This window comes from Lactuca sativa, chromosome 2 (genome assembly GCF_002870075.4).
Source record: "Lactuca sativa cultivar Salinas chromosome 2, Lsat_Salinas_v11, whole genome shotgun sequence".
Lineage (NCBI taxonomy): Eukaryota > Viridiplantae > Streptophyta > Magnoliopsida > Asterales > Asteraceae > Lactuca > Lactuca sativa.
Genome location: NC_056624.2, coordinates 177,248,120 through 177,269,855, shown reverse-complemented (window position 1 = coordinate 177,269,855; position 21,736 = coordinate 177,248,120). Strand labels below are relative to the sequence as shown.

At 33.0% G+C, this 21,736-nt stretch overlaps 2 protein-coding genes and 1 long non-coding RNA gene across 4 annotated transcripts; 2 read left to right on the top strand and 1 right to left on the bottom strand.

Moving 5' to 3' along the window:
* The first annotated feature begins 4,513 nt into the window (after positions 1 to 4,513).
* LOC111902745 (transcription factor MYB44) lies at positions 4,514 to 5,847 on the top strand. The gene has a single exon (XM_023898554.2). The coding sequence runs from the start codon at positions 4,622 to 4,624 to the stop codon at positions 5,645 to 5,647; it is 1,026 nt and encodes a 341-aa protein (XP_023754322.1). The 5' UTR covers positions 4,514 to 4,621; the 3' UTR covers positions 5,648 to 5,847.
* Positions 5,848 to 11,547: 5,700 nt separating this feature from the next.
* LOC122196768 (uncharacterized) lies at positions 11,548 to 15,108 on the top strand. Its single transcript, XR_006188822.2, has 5 exons — positions 11,548 to 11,676; positions 11,755 to 11,953; positions 13,632 to 13,987; positions 14,074 to 14,224; positions 14,831 to 15,108. It is a non-coding gene; the product is annotated as an uncharacterized LOC122196768 (long non-coding RNA).
* Positions 15,109 to 15,647: 539 nt separating this feature from the next.
* On the bottom strand, positions 15,648 to 21,471 carry LOC111902746 (uncharacterized). Of its 2 annotated transcripts, none has more exons than XM_052768516.1 (9): positions 21,193 to 21,471; positions 20,958 to 21,110; positions 17,744 to 19,025; positions 17,466 to 17,655; positions 17,260 to 17,363; positions 17,070 to 17,172; positions 16,676 to 16,980; positions 16,253 to 16,558; positions 15,648 to 16,180 (listed from the first exon to the last, which is right to left on the bottom strand). In XM_052768516.1, exons 3-9 carry the CDS (start codon positions 19,004 to 19,006, stop codon positions 15,839 to 15,841), a joined length of 2,613 nt encoding a protein of 870 aa, XP_052624476.1. In that variant the 5' UTR covers positions 19,007 to 19,025; positions 20,958 to 21,110; positions 21,193 to 21,471; the 3' UTR covers positions 15,648 to 15,838. The 2 variants fall into 2 exon arrangements, with proteins under 2 accessions (XP_052624476.1, XP_052624475.1); XM_052768515.1 differs by having other exon boundaries at positions 17,744 to 19,019; positions 21,193 to 21,470.
* Between the last annotated feature and the right edge of the window lie 265 nt (positions 21,472 to 21,736).

Here is a 21,736-nt window from a genome sequence, read left to right as displayed (position 1 = left end):
ATCCTTAAGCCTCCAAAAACGTGCCCAACCTTCCAAGAGAAACCCTAGGACGTTTTTGGTGCCTCTTTCCTCTATCTTGTTCATCTTTGTTGCTTATGGTGTTTGTGACTCCATTAGAGGTGCAACATTTGAGGCACTAAGCTTTCAAGAGTCAAGATCAAGAAGGATTGTGATTGTTATTACTACATAACAATCAAGGTATCGATTCTAACCCTAATCACATGTTAGTTTCAGATTTGTATGCTAGTCAACTAGGGTTTATTGCTTTGGTATTCAATGTTGTATGTTTACTTAGAAAAACCTAGATCAAAGCAATTAGGGTTGCCTGAACACCATAGGAATGATGTTATGCTCATAACCCAACAGTAAGTGGGTCTTCAATAATAATACAAACATGGATAGGAATGCACACACATTCAACACTAGGTTTGTAGATAAGGTTATACCCAGACTTACAGAATTAATTATGAGGAAAAGTTCTCAATAATAGCCAAGATAAAGTGTATTATGATACTACTTGCCATAACTGCTTTTCATGACTATGAAATATGGTAAATGGATGTTAAAAAAACCTTCTTTAACTGGAAACTTTTTGAGGATGTGTACATGACACGACTTGAAGGGTTTGAACATGCCAAGTACCCAAGTAGAGCGTGTAAGCTTGATAGGTCCATCTATGGACTTAAGTAAGCCTCACGAAGTTGGAATATGTGATTTCATGAGAAAGTCATAGTGTATGACTTTACTACAAGTCCAGATGATTCTTGTATTTATGTTAGAGCTGGTGGGAGTGTCATAGTTTTCCTAGTATTTATGTAGATGACATACTACTCATAAGAAATAATGTTGCTGAAATGGGAAGTGTAAAAGCTATGCTCAGGAAGTGTTTCGCTATGAAAGACTTGGGAGAAGCGGCACACATACTTGGTATAAGGATTTACCGGGACAGACCAAAGCGTTTAATTAGACTTAGTAAGAGTACATATGTGGATAAAGTATTGAAAAGATAAAATATGGAAAAAAATCCAAGAAAGGAGCTAATCTTATGCATCATAGCGTGAAATTGAGTAAGACTTAATGTCCCACTTCTAGTGATCAACTGGAAAATATGAGTCGATTCCCATATGTTTCGGTTATATGACCGATCATGTATGTTATGACGTGTACTCGTCCTGAGGTGGCATATGCTTTGATTATGATGAGTCGATATCAAGAAAACTCGGGATGACCAAAGAGAGGCATAGTATGCATGCTAAGAGCATGGGCATGAGATATGATATAAAGTTTAGTGGTTAGTTGATTACTGGAAACATTTAGAATAAAGAATAAATTTTGTAATTGTTATGGTGATTAAGTAATGGAGATTCATTTATATTTAAGTGTGTTGCCATTTTCAATTAATTTATATTGTGTTATGTTTTTGCGTGTTTAGATCTCCACTTCCTAGGTATTAATTTACTCAAACTCCACAATCGGTCATACTCTTGGGAGTGAGTATTGAGTTAAGATTGTTGTGATATGTTAGTAGATTGTCTATAGTTATTAGACATATCAAGGAGATTGCGACTAACGTTCACGAGTGCATAATAGAGATTTAAGTATTGGATAAACCCACCCTCAGAGAGATTACTTCATGGATTCAATCACGAGTAATTCTGAGATGATAATATCTTTTATTCTTAAAATGGAGATACATTGAGTTCCTTGTATACGATTTGGTTGTGTATTAGTCTTATTCTAACGTTGTCTATAACTGGTGGTCATAACGAATATGTATATGCATGATTTGATGAGAAGAAAAAAAAACTATGTAGTCAAGCTTTTTTTTCCCTTTTACCATAATATGAAAGGTGACATCGTAATCTCCTCGGTGATTTGATGATGATATTCATGTGTTAGGCCAAACCCAGACTTAATTGATGTGTTCGATTAGTAGTCTGATTTGATCATTATAACTCGAAATCGAGAAACATATTGATAAACTGTTAGGTTGATTCATAATCCATGATTCAGTCAACCATGATATGTTGAAAGAAACAAAGAAATAATGGATTACTTATCTGCGGGCCAATTCTTAATAAGATCAGAGTTCGACAATTATTGTGGAAGACACACTTTGTTGATTATTCGAAGTCTATCTGACCAATAGTAGTTGATGAATTGTCTAAGTGGGAGACTATTAGAAATGTGTATCTAATATCATAACTAACTGGTGTAACTTTGGGAAGAATAACAAAGTCCTTTTTGGGTTGTCCTCAAGAGCAAAAATAACTAGAAATGGTTTTAGGAGATTGAGAAAATAGTTTATTAATTTATTACACGTTAATAAATTAATAAAAAACTAGTTAAAGTTAATTAGAATTAATTTAGAATTTATTTAGGATTAATTGGAACTAATTTAAAGATACATGGGCTGAATGGTACATGTTTAATAGTTGAGCAACAAGAACATTTAGGATAGTCCATGTGGTGGATAGTTTTGTGGAGGTTCCAGAAACCTTCCAGAATCAATCCAAGAAACAGATATGGATTTGATTTGAATCTGGATTAAATATATATTTAATTGATTCAAATCATGGTTATCATGTTACCACCATAGCTATATAAAGGGGCGTTGGGTGCTCATATTTTTCGGCTTTAACACACCTCCTGAGAGGCTGTAAACTCCAATTTTCACTTCTCTCATATCCCACTCCTTTTGTTTCTAGGGTTCTTGACTTTTGGGTGTAAACCATTAGGGGTACTCTACTTTGGGTACTAGTCTTTACAAGAGCAACAAAAGATTAAAGGAATTTAGCTTCAAGAAGACATCTCGATTTTGTCATAGGTTATCGTTTCAATCCTTTCTCATTTATATTGTCAGGTTAGTTTTAAAAGTATGTTGCTATAATAGTAAAACTTAGATCCTAGGATGCATGTAGACTTCGGATGATTTTTGAATGTTTATGCCACCTTACTCTAGTTTATAGTTGCATAGAAAACCCAACATGGTTCATCTTTCGTGGAGGAGGTGTGGTGGTTTGACGGTGGGTCTGTTTGTGATGATTAGGGTAATACCAAAGAACGAGAGACTGGTATCTATCTTAAGCTTAATTTTTTTCATTAATGGTGGTGTTCAGAAGAGACTGTGTTAACTCTGTTGTACTATGTTTCAATCAAAACTAACCCACAAAAGATTCAAGAAGATAACTTGTTTGATGCACATGACTACGTGCAATTGCAATGGAAGAGAAAGAAAGGGGGAGTGGTTCGAGTTATCACCGGTGATGTTGGAGGTAGGAGGTAGGTGACGAGATACCGCCGGTGGTTTGGGACCAAGCGACTGGATTTGTTGGATCGTGAGAGGAAGACGTGTTGCTGCAAGAGATGGTAGTCAGTGGGAGGCTAGGACGGAAAGACTACTCTTCTAGGGAAGAACAGGGGAGGTGAAGGAGGATGAGCTTATATATTCTTTTTTTTTTTTAAATAGTTTTAAAAAAATGTATAATAAATTAAAAATGGCAAAATAATCATTTTATATAAATGAGGGATCAACCACGATAAAAATTGAAAACACAAAGACCATCTTTTAGGACAAAAAAAGGTTAAGGATCAAAACCAAGATTTTGGAAAACCACATAAACCATTGATGAAGTGTAGTATTGAAAAAAATATATTCAAACAAAACCTAAAAAAAAAAAACATAAGCAAACAAAAATAAAATAAAAATTAAAATATATATTGAAGCAAAACATCAAAAGAAACTAAATTATAAAAAATATATATAAATAAAATAAAAACACAAATAAATAATAAATAAAATTACATAAATAAATACTATAACATTAAATGGTCCTTATGATCATAAGAACAAATATATCATTTAACATAGGAGTTAACTTTTAAAAAAAAAAATTAACACAGTCAGCTAAAATGACATAATTTTAAAGATTAAAATGACTCCTATGTCTAAAATTCTTAAAAAAACATTTATTAGTAAATTTTTGCTAATTAGAAGGACCAACGATGTAATTTTGTCTAGTAGCAAAGAGCAAAACACAACATAACGGAACACATAACCGATCGAAATTTACACAAAAAGTTAACGACCAAAGGCAAACAATCCAAATCAAAAGTGACCATTCGTATAATTAATTTATTATACAACATAACATAAGATACAAAAGTGATAAATAACTTTTTTTTTAGAGGGAACTAGAGAAAACATAAAATATCTTGTATCCTAAAATTACAGAAGACGACAAGAAAGTGTATGTGACGCACCGCTAGAGAGAGTAATGAAAAAGAAAGGTGAAAGAAAAGATTACGAAGATGAAAGTAAGTATGAGTGCAAGGCCATGATGTGACGCGTGTCCGTTAGCCAGCTGTATTCCAAAATTATACCAAATGCAACCGCTTGGCTCATCTCACAGCCGGTCACCCACTAGCATCACCCCCTTTCCTACTCACCGGTTCGACCGGTCATTCCTAACCCCTTTTATACTCCTCACTCCCCATATAAAACCACCATCTCCCCACCTCCACACCCCACTTTCTCTCTCTACAATTCTCTCCGATTTCAAATTCAAAGATCATATCTTTTCCATGAATTCTCACTGAAAATCAACAGATTTTTGCATTTATGGCGAACAATTCGAAGAAAGATATGGACCGAATCAAAGGTCCATGGAGCCCCGATGAAGATGAGTTGCTTCAGCAACTTGTCGAGAAGCATGGCCCGAGAAATTGGTCGCTTATCAGCAAATCTATTCCTGGTAGATCAGGGAAATCTTGTCGGCTGCGGTGGTGTAACCAGCTGTCGCCGCAGGTGGAACACCGTGCTTTTACTCCGGAGGAGGATGAGACGATCCTTCGGGCACATGCCCGGTTTGGTAACAAATGGGCTACGATTGCCCGGCTTTTATCCGGTCGAACCGATAACGCCATTAAAAACCACTGGAACTCGACTTTGAAACGGAAATGTTCGTCGATGACGAACGAAGAGTTTAATGACTTCGCGATTCAACAACCATCGTTGAAACGCTCTGTCAGTGCCGGCTCAGCGGTTGCCGTTTCAGGTCTTTTCTTCAACCCGGGTAGCCCAACGGGATCCGATATCAGCGATTCCAGTCCGCCGGCGATGTCATTCCGCCCTGTTTCTCGGCCCTGCGCCAGCGTCCCTCAGCAGATCGAAATTCCAACATCGTTGTCACCGCGTTCCCCGACTCCACAGCCAGCGAACGACCCTCTAACGTCGTTGAGTCTTTCACTTCCCGGAGTCGAAACGAGCGATACGCCAACGGCAATCCCGATGCAGCTAATGCCGCCGTCTCCGACGGTTATAGCCCCGCCTCCATCCCCTGTTCCTATACCGGCGACGCCGTTGCAGCAGGTTCCCGGGAATCGTAATCAAGAAATAAATCTGAACAATGAAGCTGAGTTTATGTCGGCGATTCCATCTGCCATATCTTTGGCGATGCAGCAGCTTCAGGTGTCCCGTCCTCCGGCACCGGAGAAGTCCTCTGTGCCGTTAAGTGATGAGTTTTTGTCAGTGATGCAGGAAATGATAAGGAAAGAGGTGAGGAAGTACATGAGAGGTCTTGAGCAACCGGGAGGCGGAATGTTCAATGGCTTTAGGAGTGGAACTGTGGTGAACAGGACTGGTTAGGTTAGGGTAGCCGGAAACCATGGAAGGTGGAGGGATGAAAAAGGAAGAAACTTTCCTCCATTCTGTTAAAATTTTATAAATATTGGTTGTTCGTTAAAAAAGGAAAGAAAGAAATAAAATTGTAAAGAGTAGAGTTTTTGAGGGGGGAAAATGGAGGTTTAATGAAAAGATAAACATAAAAAGATGATAGTTGTTCGAAATTAGCGTCTTGTTTTTCTTTGACTTAGGATATAACTGTAATTTCAGTCACAACTGAAATGCTTTGTCACCGAGACTCGAAACGACGAATTAATTACTGGGATTTAATGAAAAAATAAAAGGGTAAATAGCATAAAAAAAAAAACATTTCGTTTACACAAAAATTTTAATTTAACACTTTTTTTTTTTTTTTAATTTAACACCGTGTTTTTCAGTTTGTTATAATTCTGACCACTTTATCAGTTAATAAAGTTACATGCTGATGTGACATGCTAACATTATATACTAACGTGTCAAAATTGAATTTTTTTTTCCACAAAAAACACTAAATTTTCATTTTATTTTTCGATTTTCACACTAAGTTTAATTTTTTTCTTTTAATTTTGACACTATGTTTTTTTTTTTTGTTCCAAATCGAACATTATTTTTTCCAATTTTGTTTAATTTTGACCATTTTCCATTTAAAACCGTATCAATATATTTTTTTATTACATTTTAAACCGTATAAATATATTTTTTTGTTTAAAAACCACATTTTTATTTAAATAGAAAATATATATATTTTTTTTTACATTCAAAGTATAATGTATAAATATGCATTAGTTATATCATGAGAATCAAACTAACCATAAACTTCTAAAAAGATGTGAAAATTTCAAGGTTGCAAACTTGACATTCGAGTTTTAATCGATTAAACGCCTCCAAACCTACAAACTCATTTTAAAGTTGCGTATTTAATATAAAATACGGTTTTTATATAACTAATACATATTTATACATAAAATTATGGTAAAAAAAACTTGTATTTATACAAAACTACGGTTTTTAATTGAAATGGAAAATTGTCAAAATTGAACAAAAATTGATAAATGATGTTCGATTTGGAACAAAAAAACATAGTGTCAAAATTGAAAGAAAAAAATTAAACTTAGTGTCAAAATCGAAAAAAAAATGAAAGCTCAGTGTTTTTGTGGAAAAAAAATCCAATTTTGACACGTCAGCATATCATGTAAGCATGTCACATTATCAAAACTGACACGTCATCATGTCACGTCAGCATGTAATCTGGTTAACCGGTCAAGTGGTCAGAATTGTAACAAATTGGAAAACACAGTGTCAAATTTGAGACAAAAAAACACAGTGTCAAATTAAAATTTTGGTGTAAACGGAGTGTTTTTTTATGCTATTTACCCTTTTTATAACCATATCTATCGTTAATAAACTCTCAGTATCATGTTTAATGTTTAAACTTTAATATACAACATAAATATCTTTACAGAACTATTATAACATACTTTCATATCAAACTTATTGGTAATTAAGGAGGTTTGCGAGAAAACCAAAAACTAAAATTGCAAAATAGACCCGAAACCTTACCAAAAACCAAAAAATCTAAACATAAGTTTTGAATTTGAAAAGACCAAACCATCTTAGAAAACCAACATTTTCGTTTTTGTTTTTTGAAAAATCCAGTTTTATTTTGTTTAATATTTCAAGGAATTCACACACACACACACACACACACACACACACACACACACATATATATATATATATATATATATATATATATATATATATATATATATATATATATATATCACACTAGTATCATTTTGCAAAATAAGAATAATTCAGAAATTAATTAGCAAAATATTAAATTTCACATTTTTCAAGTTATGTTTAAATTATTTAACATAATGTTGTATGGTTTGTGGGTTAAAAAAAAAAAAAAAAAAAAAAAAAAAACATAATTTGTTGTTTTTTGTGAGTGTTCGTCTTAATTATATGTTTGGTAAATGTGATAGTTATTTAAACCGACAGTCACTTGGTGATAGGACACCATCCATTTTTTTTGCGGAAATTTGATCTGCAAAAATTACACGTTTCGCAAAATAACTTTTATCTTGAAAGTATAATTTGTAAAAAGTTAGTAATGTGCACATGTGTAACATGTTATTTTAAACATTTTTTGAAGAAACATTTATGTTAAGTAAAACATCGTCTCTAACTAAGTGTAAAGTTTATGCATTCAAGAGATAAACAAAAAAGAAAAGAGAAAGGTACAGTATAAATTAAGCCTATAATATTTTTATTAATTTTATAGTAGCACAATTATGTGAATAATCTAAAACCTTGGTCCGGTGTTATACGCAATAGTTTCAAAAGATAGTAACTAGTTTTTACTTTTCTTTATTTGTTTTACAATGCATCAAACCCCAACATGGATACCCCAGATATGCTAGAGAAACACAAGAAGATGAGTTGAAAGAATAAGTGATTGATTAAACACAACCTTCGAAATTGCAGACAAGAAGAAAGAAGTCAAATAAGATGGTATTGTTGAAACTAAAGAAATATGCTATATGGGTCTAAGTCAAACCTTGTTAAGGTTGTTGATTCAAATTAGTTTTAAATGATATGTTGTGAATAGTAGACATGTTGTATTAGCCCTTTTTAGTCATTTTGATGATTTAATCCCCATTGTTTGTCCCTTTTAATTACTTTTTCTTTTCTTTTTGTAAAGTGGGTGTTGTAAACAATGTGGTTGGTAATATCACCAAAATAATGTGATCCAACTTGTGTTATGCAATTAAGTGTTTATAGGCTTATGTACTTTTATATTTCTACACATAACAGATTCAATTGTTTATATTTCTTTAGAATAGACTCAAGAAAAGTACAAATGTCACTTAACCAAATAAAACAGGCTGAATATATTAAGTTAAAAAGAAACATCACTGCATATGTACCTGTATGAAGTCATGTATCCATCAAGTCAAAAAGAAACAACACTTTACACTATACATTGGCTTGAAGAAAATCATAATGTTACAATCAAATAGAAGAATCCTCAAAAACAACTCCTACTTATAAACATCTTCATGTAACAAGGTATCAAAATCATGATGTGTCAAGATCCTAATGTCTCTTTCTGCGCTTATTATTCCCCTCACTGTCACTACAAGAATTAGAATTAGAATCATGTGTTGACTTCTTCAAATACTCTCTCAAATTCTTTTCTTCTCATTTGCTCTTCATTCTTTTCTTCTGAAGACACATCATCAGAATACTCTTCATCCTCAGATGAGGATTCATCGCGAAGAATGCTTCTCTTTAAATCTTCATATCACTTTTCGTTCTCCAGGAAATTAGAATCCAGATTGAAAACATCTACAATGCACAAGAGATAGTGTTATACAGTCATATATTGAAAAACATGGAAAATATTTGAATCGTTATCTAGAAATCTTTATGTACCTAGGGCAATCTCTGGATCAATTTCATCTAGAAGAGATACTTTATGTGTCAGTTGATCTTCCACCTCAATAAGATCCAATTCTGGACGAATGGACGGATGGCATGTTCTTAATGCAAAAAGACCTTCAATCAAGAATTGAACCCTTTTGTCTATATCTCCTTCATGAAGAATCCCACGAAAAGGCTCAAGAATACCAGGATAACAACAAAATAGCATTAGATGAAAAGAAGGAATTAAATAAATGGACAATGTGGTTGTGGTCTTTGAAGATAGGAAGGTTAAAACAAAACGACAATAAATGAACTCACCATGGAAGGCTTTGGGAGATAGATCCCGAAGTATTGATCCACATTCTGTAACAAAACCAATAACAACCTCCACGCTATCATCAGTTGGATTTTCTAGTAGAATTGTGAGTAGTTCAAGAGCAATAAGCTCATGAACTACCTGTTGATTGACCAAATGAGCTATAAAACTTGACCGAAGCAAGCAATTAAGGCTGTGAAAACACATAGTGTCAGTATAATCGTAAAATAAACTACTACTCGATCTCAAATAAAACCAAGAAAAAGAAGAAGATGATTCGTACCTTGTCATTTCGCTTATATGCCCTTTGAAGCTGCAAAAGAATCCTCTTCAGAAGAAGGTCTCCGACTTCTAGGAATTTCGTGTTTATAACAGCAACAAGTGCTGCAAAAACGTCTGTAAATACAGGAGATGCTGAGTGGGATTTCATACATGATCGAAAAAACAGTCCTCTTCCCCTGATTAAATTTTCAGCGAACAACTCAGGGATGATATACTTGATATTTGTTGCATTCACCTTGTTCATCAATCCGTTTATACTCTTTCTTAACGCATCCCATGTCATTCTTTGATATTCCATGCTACTTTTATCTTGAAATTCACTCATCATACGAGATTAACAATCACCTTGATCGACAACAAACAGCGACTTCTTACTTTGATCGAGCCCTAGGTTTTCCCTCTCTTTCACGAAAACAAATTTGAATAACCGATTTTGAATCATGGGTATAGATAGAGGTTGGTTAATTAAGTATAAAATAATCTCCGATAATCATTCCACTTTCCATATAAGTATTTCTAAATCTTTATCTCTTTATTAGGTTATAACCAAGTGAAACCTCGGTATATTTAAAATTTTTATATAGATAAAAAAATTATAGTGGTAAAAAAAAACAATTATCGATTGTAAATAATTATGAATTAATTTGTTAATCAAAATAAACATAATAATATTATTAGGATATGATTTTGTATTTTCAAATTTTAAATTGAATTTGATTTGTTACAAAAAAAAAGTAAAAAAAATATATAGAAAAATAACACGTGTCAAAAAAAGACATTCTAAAAAACTGAAACTTATTATTTTTAAGTTTCATTTATTAGAAGAGATAGATAGATTAAACTTTGGACTTTCAATCGTTTTTCATTTATTTATTGTACATATATAATTTTATAAATATTAAAATATTGCATAAATTTTAAATATGATGATCACCAAAAATTAAACTAAAAAATATATAAATATAATGTACAATAATTATATCATAAAAAAAACTTATACCCTCGATACTAATAATATTAATAGTATGATACCTAAAAATACTATAATTTAAATAGTAAATGATAAAACAAAATGAAGTCTTTAAAATAAAATTGTGATTTAAGTCTATTGATACTGTTGTATTAGTAGTTTAAAAAACCTAATTTTGCTTAGTGTATTCTTAATTGTTTGAAGTGGATGAAGAACTAATGGTTGATCATGTAAGACCCTAATTTTCTACAGGATTTATTTATTTCACTTTCTCAGAAACCTGATTTTGCTTAATGCATTGTTAAAGGACTTATTTATTTCACTTGCTCCATATATGACTCGATATCTTCCATGAAAGGGTGTATTTCTGACTACAGGTGAGTATTTTAAGAGGGATGAAGGAGTAAGTTTGGGAACGAAGGCTATATGCTCTGCATATTTAATGACTCAGGAAATGGAAGTAATGTGGATATATGTGTAATAGAGAAGGTTTGTTTTCTTCTCTTTGAATACCCGATTATCAGGCTGTTTCATTTTAGATTAGTGAGCTTTATGGGTTAAGTACTTAATCTAGCCAAAAAAAAAAAATTGATATCATAGCTGGAATGCGATAACTTTTACTTCATTAGTTGGTTGAGTTAACAGAGGGTGTTCTGAAGGGTCCAAATTTGGCATTGCACATAAGTTGATCCGAGCTTAACAACTATATGTGATTCTTTGCTCCACATGTTCTGGTGGATTTTTCAAGGCAGAATTCTATCCAAGAACATAAAACAAAGTAAAATTACTAATACATGTGATCATTATTTTATTATTATATTCAAATTTAAAGTTTTAAACTTTAAAGTTGTTTTACGTATTTTTAGAATGATGAATCTGTGTGGACATTGCTAAAACTAAACCCATTGAATTTTTTCTGTAAATTTAGTTACTTTTTGAAGAATTTTCCAAGATACAGAATGAGGAGGGACAACACATGGATCTCTACATCCCAAAGAAGTGATATGCCATGTAATTAACCCTTTCTAAATTTTAAATCTTTCTCAAAAAATGTGTGAATCATTCACCTCATTTTTCTTCTTCTTGCAGTTCTGCTACTACTGATAGGTTGATCACTTCAAAGGATCTTGATTCTTTTCAGATCAATGTCGATGAGTCTGTTCGCTACACTTGTCAGTTTTCCAGTTTTGGTCTCTGTGGTTTTGTCAGTTTTCCACTTTTGCCCTCTACTGATGGATTGTTCTTATTCAGTTCATGCCACTTTTTCACTGCAGAATAAGATCAAGAGGTTAGTTTACAATCAAACATATTACTTCTAAAAAAGTAATCTGATATTGAAATAATTCATAAATTCAACACCACCAGTATCCAATCAACCTGTTTTACAGGTTATTTTTCATTGTTTTATGTCAATTATAGATCAATTTAATGATTTTGCATATTCACTATTTTAGTACATTGCAATAACAGTAATGCTTATATATATATATATATATATATATATATATATATATATATATATATATATATATATATATATATATATATATTACTCAAAATATACTATTTGACCAATTTCACTTTATGGTGTGATGTTCATGTAATTGGATGCTGATAAAATCAAAAGGATATATGTAATTCTATCAAACAAAGTTCATACAAATTATATTGCCTATAATTTTGATCATTTTGTTTCTCACAAGGGTAAAGGGGTGTTGGATCGCACCATAATACCAAGTGTTAATGTTAAAATAAATGAGAAATATATATATGCCATTTTTACCCTCCACGTTATTGATGTTGTTTATCATGTAAGGTGTTGCATTATGCATGATTTTGTGTTTTAAAACAGACAAGTATCTCATATAGGTAAGTAGCGCATGAATATTCAGATTGAATTTTTTGTTTCACTCATGTAAGGTCTTAATTTTTCATCTTTTTGAGCTGTTGAGGAATGTGATTTTGTTTTTCCCTAAAAAAATGAATTTGACAGATTTCGTTTGTTTGGTTATGTCAAATCTAGCATTTGGGTTTTTAGTTCTAACCCTTTGGTTTATAAATAAAGCAAAATGAACTTAATTTTCAAGGAAGAAAAGTACCATTTTTCATCACAAGGTTTAAATTTATGTTTGTCACGTTATCAAATTGGATGAATCTGCCCGTGTGGTTGATTTTAATGCTACCTGATGACGATTTCAAGTTTTTGGACAAAACTACCCTTACTTCAGGTTTGATGTCTTGTGTATCTATTTGGATAGAGTGTAATATGGTATTTTGGTTTACATCGGACGATTTTACCTCCAATATTGATATTATTGTTTCTGATGGAGTTCCTTTTGTCACAATATGCCAACTTCTTTATCAAGTTTAATTTTTTTTTTTAACAAACTTTGATCGACTTACTGGATACTTTTTACCAATATAGACGATGTATTTTACTTTTCACCCATACTTAGATTTCTTTGTCCATAATAACAACTTACTTACCAATAATGGGAATATGTAACAGTCGCTTACGTTAGCTAATTTCCTTATATCCCGGTGAGGTGTATAGATATATTATTGGTCATTTGTCATAAATACATATGAATGAAGATTTAAAAGACCAAGAGTCGTAGCTAGCCTAATTTTATGAAATTATAAAATATTTTGATCAGCAGTCGATGATATATTACTTTATTATCCTTCATCTGTTTTCTTTATTTTTCATAGGTTTTGGGGTTTTATTGTTAGTCCCATGGTTTATTACTTTTACAACTATAACATTGACAAGGAAAAAAAACTCAACTTACTTTCAATTTAACACGTCTTAGAGAAAAAGATGAATTTTTATCTTTTCTTTATATTTTGTTTAATGGAAATCTTGGGAAGCAACACAAGTACATTGTCATTTTCACACATTCTTTATTGATTATATTTTATTATTACTAACTAAATTCATATGTGTGTGTCAATGTTACTTGTAGGCGGCATGTAAAAACGCACAAGAAAGAAGTGCGGCGAAGAGAGGTTTGGTCTCTAGCGAATTTACTTGGACTTTTATTTATTTTTTTTTTTAAAATTGATTATTCGTCTACATTGTACTGAAATTGTAATTTAAGTTTGATTCATTGGAATGTTTATGTCCTGATTTAGTTTGGAACCACGAATCTAAATGCATATACAGGAATAGACTCTTATTCTTCTTTTATCTCTTCCCATGAACAATTAATATATCAATATTGCATCAAAGCAACTTTTATTTGTTCTTATCTTTTGAGGAATGAGCATGCCTATCGGACATGTGGAAGAATGTTGGCATTCAGCCGAATTTTACAACAAGGTAGTTATCACTTTATTAGTTCACTTTTATCCACCATTTTTTTTTATTTTATATTTTCATAAATTTTTAAAGACTTTATGATCCAGATTTAAGGGATTATATGAAAGCTCACTACCCTTAGGGCCCTTATGGAGTACAACAGGATCAATCATTTCAACTTCTTCTTCGTTTTGCCCAAAACAAGGCCAACGAATGGCTGTTGTTTTCAGGAAATTAGTTCAAAACCTGTTACCTATGGTTAGTTTAAGTTCCATACTCCATTTTTATTTTGATTAAATGCAAGATATATCAATGCACTTCCTTTGATTTCTTCATTATTTATAGAACTCGCTTTCATTTTCATAGTACAATGCCTTCATAAGAAAAAAAATGAGAGTGGAATGCTATAATGACATGAAAGTAGAATGCTATGAATAGCAATGTACTTTCATTGTTTTTGTTTTTTTTTCTTAACTTTGAAAAAAACAGTTAATCTCAAAAAAGACTTCTAAATACTTCCAAATAAACCTTCAACTTTTTTAGTTTTCCTCAAAAAACCCATCACATTTTACAATATTTTTTTTGGCTAAAAATGACTAAAAGGGATAGATTGAAAAAAAAAAAACAAGGTCTCTTTCATGCAAAAAAAAAAAAAAAAAAAAAAAATTGAGGTTCAATCCCAAAAAACACAAAATATAAGCTCTCTTCCGAAATTAACCCTTGAAAATTGTTCCAAATTATAGCAATTTTCAATGCCATAACTGGGTAGAGTTTCAAAGTATGTTCTGATAAAGAAAAAATCTGGAAGTACAATGCGGTAAATGTACTTACTTTCTTTCAGTTAATGGCACATTTTTTTTGTAGGGTTAAGAGGTAGCATAAGAGGTGGTCGTGAATTTTTCTCACAAGGGTAAAGGGGTGTTGGATCGATCGGAAAACAAAGAGGTTGTGGAGTTATATACACATTATTGAATCATTGGTTTTATTTGCTCACCCATGAACTGCTAAGGGACTATAGTTTTTTATGTTTTTCATCACTATTTGTGTATGCTATATCTTTGATATAGTATGGTACGTTTTGAATTTCGTTTCCGGTTTCTTTTGAAAAGAAATTGAGTTATCGTTTATGAAATAATTTTGGTTTGGTTTGGTTTGTAATAAGAACACGGGCTTACTCCGCGGTTGACAGAAACGTGGTAATCAAACTAATGAATATTAAACGCAATATCATTTAACTATAATAATAATAATAATAATAATAATAATAATAATAATAAAAAAAAAAAAAAAAAAAAAAAAAACCCGACACTGAAGGCTTCCGACCCCAGGGGACACTTCTCTAGTTTTAATTTAATCAGTTTTAGCATTATCGCCCACAAAACAACATAGTCTAAAATTCCTGAATAATTAAGAAAAAATCTAAAATACCAATGCACTTTTAGTAAACTTGCTACCACATAATTAGTTAATACAAATAACACAAATTAAATGACATGATACAACTTATAATTTTTACATTGCACGTTCCCATATTTATTGATTGCATAAATGTTGTCTATGGACTGCATCAGAAACTTTAGTTTCAACATGTCACCAAGTTGTGAGTTGTGTTGATCCATGTATAGACCTCAACAAATTAACCATGTTCTTTTAAGCTTTCTGAAAATTGATCTCTCAAACATCCCATAAAAAAATTCTTTAAAAACAAAATCACAAAACCATTACAAATTTTACACATTGGAATCCAGTTTGCTGAAAATCATATAACGTTACAATCAAATAGAGCAAACCTCCAAAAACAACTAGTCCCTGCAACCAGATATTCAATTTCTTCTCAACATAAGAATACATGTAAAAATACATGTAAACATGCTAACGTTTCTTTCGGCGCTTGCTGCTGCTCTTATGATCACTCTCACTCTCGCTCTCCGAACTAGAATCAGAATCGGAATCGGAATCAGAACTGGAATCAGAACCGGAAGTGGAATCCGATTCCGACGCAGGCTTTTGTTGCATGATAAGACGCGGCATGTTCTTGAGATACTCCCTCAAATTCTCGGTAATCCCACCAAGCCCAATGGAAGTAAAAAAATTGATTGAAAACCGCGTGTTCTTGGGGTTATCTCTCGGGAAAATCGACTCAAAATCCTCTTGCATCACCGGCTCACTCAACCGCTCGTTCAACAGCCGAATCCCAAGATGCTCAGACAGCTCCTGTCGTACAATAAAAGGGTAAAAAGGTAATTTTAATAATAAGTATAATTAAAAAGTAAAAGTAAAAGTTACCTGGAAGAGGATCTTGATGAAGATTCTAGAAGAGGAAGTGGTGTCTTCTTCAGTGAGACGGATGTAAGCCAAGACATGCCAAGGCAAGGCGTCGGTCCCAAGGAGATGCGCGAAGAATTTCGCAACATTCCGGAGTTTGTTGGTCTCGAGGCGGTGGATCATGGAGTATTGCTGAACAAAACATTTTTCAAAGTTTTCTTGATAGACTTTGTTGATCATGCAAAACCTTTGACCTAAAAGACCATAGTAACGAAGATATGTTCTCTCTTGACTGCAGCATTCCAGTAGCATTATGCATAGCTCCATCTGTGCAACCAAAAACCCAACCCCAAGGTTTTAGTTTTACTTGTATGCAAATTTGGAATGGAATGGAATGAACGATTCCATTCCATTGTACTAAGAGAAAATATTTGTTTTTCTTACCTCCTGTCCGGGTTCGAGTTTGATTTTGAGGAGTTTATGACCCGCTTCTTCAAAGTCAACACTTGACATGATTGTTAGGTAGATTGTTCTTCGAAGATTGACAAGATTTGTTTCTGTTTCATCTCTGATTCTCATTTGCTCTTCATCTTCTTCTTCTTCTGAAGATTCATCTTCATCTGAATCCTCCCCACCACCTTCTTCTTCTTCTTCTTCTTCTTCTTCAGATTCGTCGCCAAGAATTGTTTTCTTCAGGTCTTCATACTTCTTTTCATTCTCAATGAAATCAGGATCCATCTTGAAAATATCTATGTATGCACAACAAATACTGTTTTTATACACTTTACACCTACATAATGGAAAATTCATTTATAAATAAAATAAAAAATTTATGTACCTAGGGCAATCTCTGGATCAATTTTATCTAGAAGAGATACTTCATGTGTCAACTGATCTTCCAGCTCAACAAGATCCAACTCCGGACGTACAGCTGGATGCCCCTGTGTAGTAAAGTAAACATAACATGTCTGGAGATTAAATATATATTTTAGTTGTAAATAGTAATAAGATATGACAAGATTTTAAACCTGAAACTTGGCTTTTCTTAATGCAAATAGACCTTCAATCAAGAACTGCACCCTTTTGTCTATCTCTCCCTCATGAAGAATCCCACGAAATCGCTCAAAGATACCTGAATAATTTAGTACACAGAGTGTTGAATATGTTAAATAATGTCAACAATGACAAATGAAAAGAACAATGTACTTTTAGAAGATAAAAAAAAAATACTCACCATGCAAACCTCGGGGAGATAGATCCTGAAGTATTGATCCACATTCTGTAACAAAACCAACAGCAACCTCCACACTGTCATCAGTGGGATTCTCCAATAGAGTTGTGAGTAGTTCAAGAGCAATAAGCTCATGAACTACTTGTTGGTTGACCAAATGAGCTATAAACTTGACTGCAGCAAGTAATTGAGGCTGTGAAAACACTTAGTGTCAGTATAAATATAAAATATACTAATTCTCATAAAAGAAGTCACAGGTAGACGAAACAAACAACTTGCACCTTGTCATTTCTCTTATATGCCCTTTGAAGCTGCAAGATAATCCTTCTGAGCAGAAGGTCTCCAACTTCAGGGAATTTGGTGTTTACAACAGCAACCAGAGCTGCAAAAACATCTGTAAAACCAGGAGATGCCATTTGGGACTTCATGCATGATCGACAAAACAGTCCTCTTCCTCTTATCAGATTTTCAGCAAACAACTCTGGGATGATGTTTTTGATGTTTGTGGCGTTGACCTTGTTGACCAAACCATTTATACTCTTTCTTAATGCATCCCATGTCATTCTTTGATACTCCATACTGCTTTTATCTTGAAATTCACTCATCATACGAGCCAACTTAAATGGTGGAATATACACCCCTCCACTCTTTCCTAAATTAGTCATGCTTTCTTGCAAATCAGCCAGCTTTTGGAATCTTGGGCCTTCATCCGGTTTTTCTTTATCCCCATTTTCATCCCCTTTATGCTTTGATACATCATCATCATCATCAGTTCTTCTTCTATCTTTATGATCACCATTCCTCTTTCTGTCCCTTTTATAATCTTCATCATCATTCTTTTCATCTTTGTTCCTATTCCTTCTCCTTTTGTATTTATTATCTTCATCATCACTCCTTTTATCCTTACCCTTTCTCCCTCTCTTCCTGATTTCACCAATTTCCTTATCACTTTTCCTCATCTCACCATCTTCTTCATCACTTATGTCCTCATTCTTTTTCCCTGGTTTCCTGATTTCACCAACTTCTTCATCACTTTGATCATGTTCATCAATTCTTTTCTTGTCTCTGTTGTTCTTATCATGTCCATCTTCATCATCACTCCTTATGTCCTTGCTCCTACCTCTTTTCCTTTCCTTGTTCCTCCTATCATTACCATCTTCATCATCATCCCTCCCTCCTCTTCTCCTGTCATTATCATCTTCCTCATCCCTACCTTTATCTTTCTTTTTGTCTCTCCTTTTATCATTTTTATCTTCATTGTCACTCCATCCATCTCTTCTCCTCCTCCTATCATTAGCATAATCATCACCACGCCTCTTATCCCCATTCCTATCATTTGCATCTTCATCATCACTCCTATTCCTGTTCCTATCTCTCCTATCATTAACAATTTCCTTGTTCCTATCTCGTCCCCTCCTACCATCTTCATCACTCTTATTGTTGAGCCTCCTATCTTGACTGTCTCTTTCACTCCTGTATCTATTATCATCTCTTCTTCTCTTATATTTATCATCTTCATCTCTGTCCCTTTGTCGCTGCATCATTTAATCAGCTTACCTGTTACTTAAACAATGGCACAAAGTCATTCAGTGCACATTAAGTAAGGACTGCAATGTATAAGAATTTATTGCAATGTGCTTTTACCACTTTAATTAAATTATTTTTAAAAGTATCAAGTGATTAGCAATTTAGCATTAAGATACATGTATCATGAATACTAAACCAAAAGAACACATTCAACAGCAACATTTCATCATATCCCTTTAACACATTCAAATTCGATCGTATATCATCAAAATCAAGCATAAAACATCAAAATCAAAGCATAACATCAACTATAGATTATGATTGAACAAATCTGATTACAGGGGCGGAACACGAGTATAAAAACGAGGGGGCCAATACTCTTTTTTCTTAATAAATCGTAGTAAATTAGAAAATAATTTAACCAAGTCCCAAATCAAAATAACATGACTAGTTTTAATAATAATAAATTTAATAAGTACAATTATGTTAAAAATTGATTAACATGTCTTGGCTCTTCATATAACTTTTTTATCATACTATTTTTTTAACGATATTTTTTATGATACCTATAAAAATACAATATTTAACCCTAAGGCACAATGAAAAGACAATAATAGACTCATCAGAGTTATAGGTAAGGTATAGCATACTAGGTTGTAATTAGTAGTCCAGTACAATGTACATAATGCCATTATAAGAAGAAAACAAGAAGGGATTAGAAACATAAAGGTGGTGTTTGTTTTGGAAGTGGTAAAATGTCTTTAGTCTTTTTCCGTGTCTTCATACAAGAAGTCTTTATATAAAAGATTTTTTTTTAATGTCTTTTTCAAATGACCCAAGTTCACCAATATATGTGAAGTCTTTTTTTTTTTAAACCCAAATTTTGTTTTTATTTTAGTAGCCATTAATTGCCATCGTGGGAGTTGCACCCGAAGGTAATCTTTTTTGTCATTTTATCAAAGGGCATATTCGTCAAAACACCAAAACTACACTAGTGAGAAACCAAAAACCAGAAATGTACTACAACCAAGGCACTAGAAGGAGCAGCAGGCACCTGTAACACAAAATAAAACCAAGGGCAAAAAGGTCAATGTTTGACATGAGTCTTGAAAACACCAGCAAAGTAATAAAAAAGGGCATGTAATTGAGATAACATGTGATCAACCCACTCAAATCTCAAGGCAACTAGCAACATGAGAGATAAACAACAAAGTAAATAGTACTTAACAAAAAAAATAAACAACAAATTGAGTTTGGAATCAATGATTCCGATGTTGGTTTCAAGAAGAAGCAAGTGCTTCTGAAGCGAGAGCACAGTAGACAACTTGAGCTTAAAGATGAGAAAAGGATATCAAAAAATTACTAGCCCTGTAGTAATTGATGCTTGTTGATGGCTTTATGCGTCTTGTGTGAGATGATAAATCATAAATCTTGTTTTACAATATCCTAGTTTGCCTTGAAAAATTGAATCAGTGACATTTTCATATACAGATGTAGCTGATGAAAAGAAAAAACTCCACATACAATAATAAGATGTTCCTAAATCTTAATTCAAAGCAATTATTCATTATGATTCAACTGAAGGAGTAGATTCACATCTAAATTACCGATTGGACACTACAAATTTTGGACAGCAGATTTGGTGCCAAAGGGATTTCAAAGAAGAAAATTACTTGTTCAAACAGGAAACATCTTATAGTTTTCTGGTATAAGAGCAGTAAGCAACAGGAAAATTACATTTTAAACAAAGCATAATCAATTAGATCCGGTAGAAAACAAAACAAAATCAAACAGATAAACAGGAAGTTATTCAAGAAATCAACAACATTGAGGTTTTTAATTGACAAAATGGTAAATGGTAGATGGGATTTCACCATTAATGGAGTTTAAAGTAATAATACAAGTTGAGAGGGAGATAAGAAAAGAGAAACGAAAGAGGAGAACGAAGAGCGATGGAACAGATTGTACCTGATGACCCGGCGGCGGCGGCGATGTGGAGTGACGGAGGCAGAGCATGAAGTGTCGAAGGCGGATCAATGACCGATGTCCGCCAGAGGTATGGCCGGTGTGGGAGGATGCAATCGTGAAAGGGAAAGAGCGAATGGAGGCGATGAATGTATTCTGCAATTAGAAGCGGTATTTTTAGGTCTTTCAGGAAAAGAGATGAAGGTCTTTTGTCTTCCGGAAAACAAAAAATCTTTACCTGAAATTAGTGAGAGTGTAGTAGATACATCGCAAGCTATGACGGAACAAACTGATTTAATTGGAGAACCGCGGTGCAAAAAGAGAGCGGAGGTTGATCTGGACCTAGCGGCTCCGATGATAGAAATTAATTAACAAGGCAGGGAAGAAACAACGATAGGACGGAGAGGAGAGCGGAGAGCCGCATCGGCGGTTATTGAAGATTTTTGCTCCGTGGGTGTATATCTGAACGAGGGTTAGATTACAAAAAAAGTTATTTGATTTAGATCTCAGCATAAATTTTGATATGGTTTGGATATTTGAAAAAAAAAAATTCCGTCCAATTGATTAAAGGGTTTCAAATATTTCAAAATCATAATTCTTCTTATTTTTTATTTGTTATTTTTTATTTTGGTGTCCCTATATTCCTTAATTATTTTGAGAGGTGAAGTGCCATCCTTTTTTGTTTAATTATTCTTGGAAAATTTAAGAAAAAACATCATAAATGGTCTCTGTAGATTCCCAAAATTTGAAGTTTAGTCCCCGGGGTTTAAAAACCTCATAGA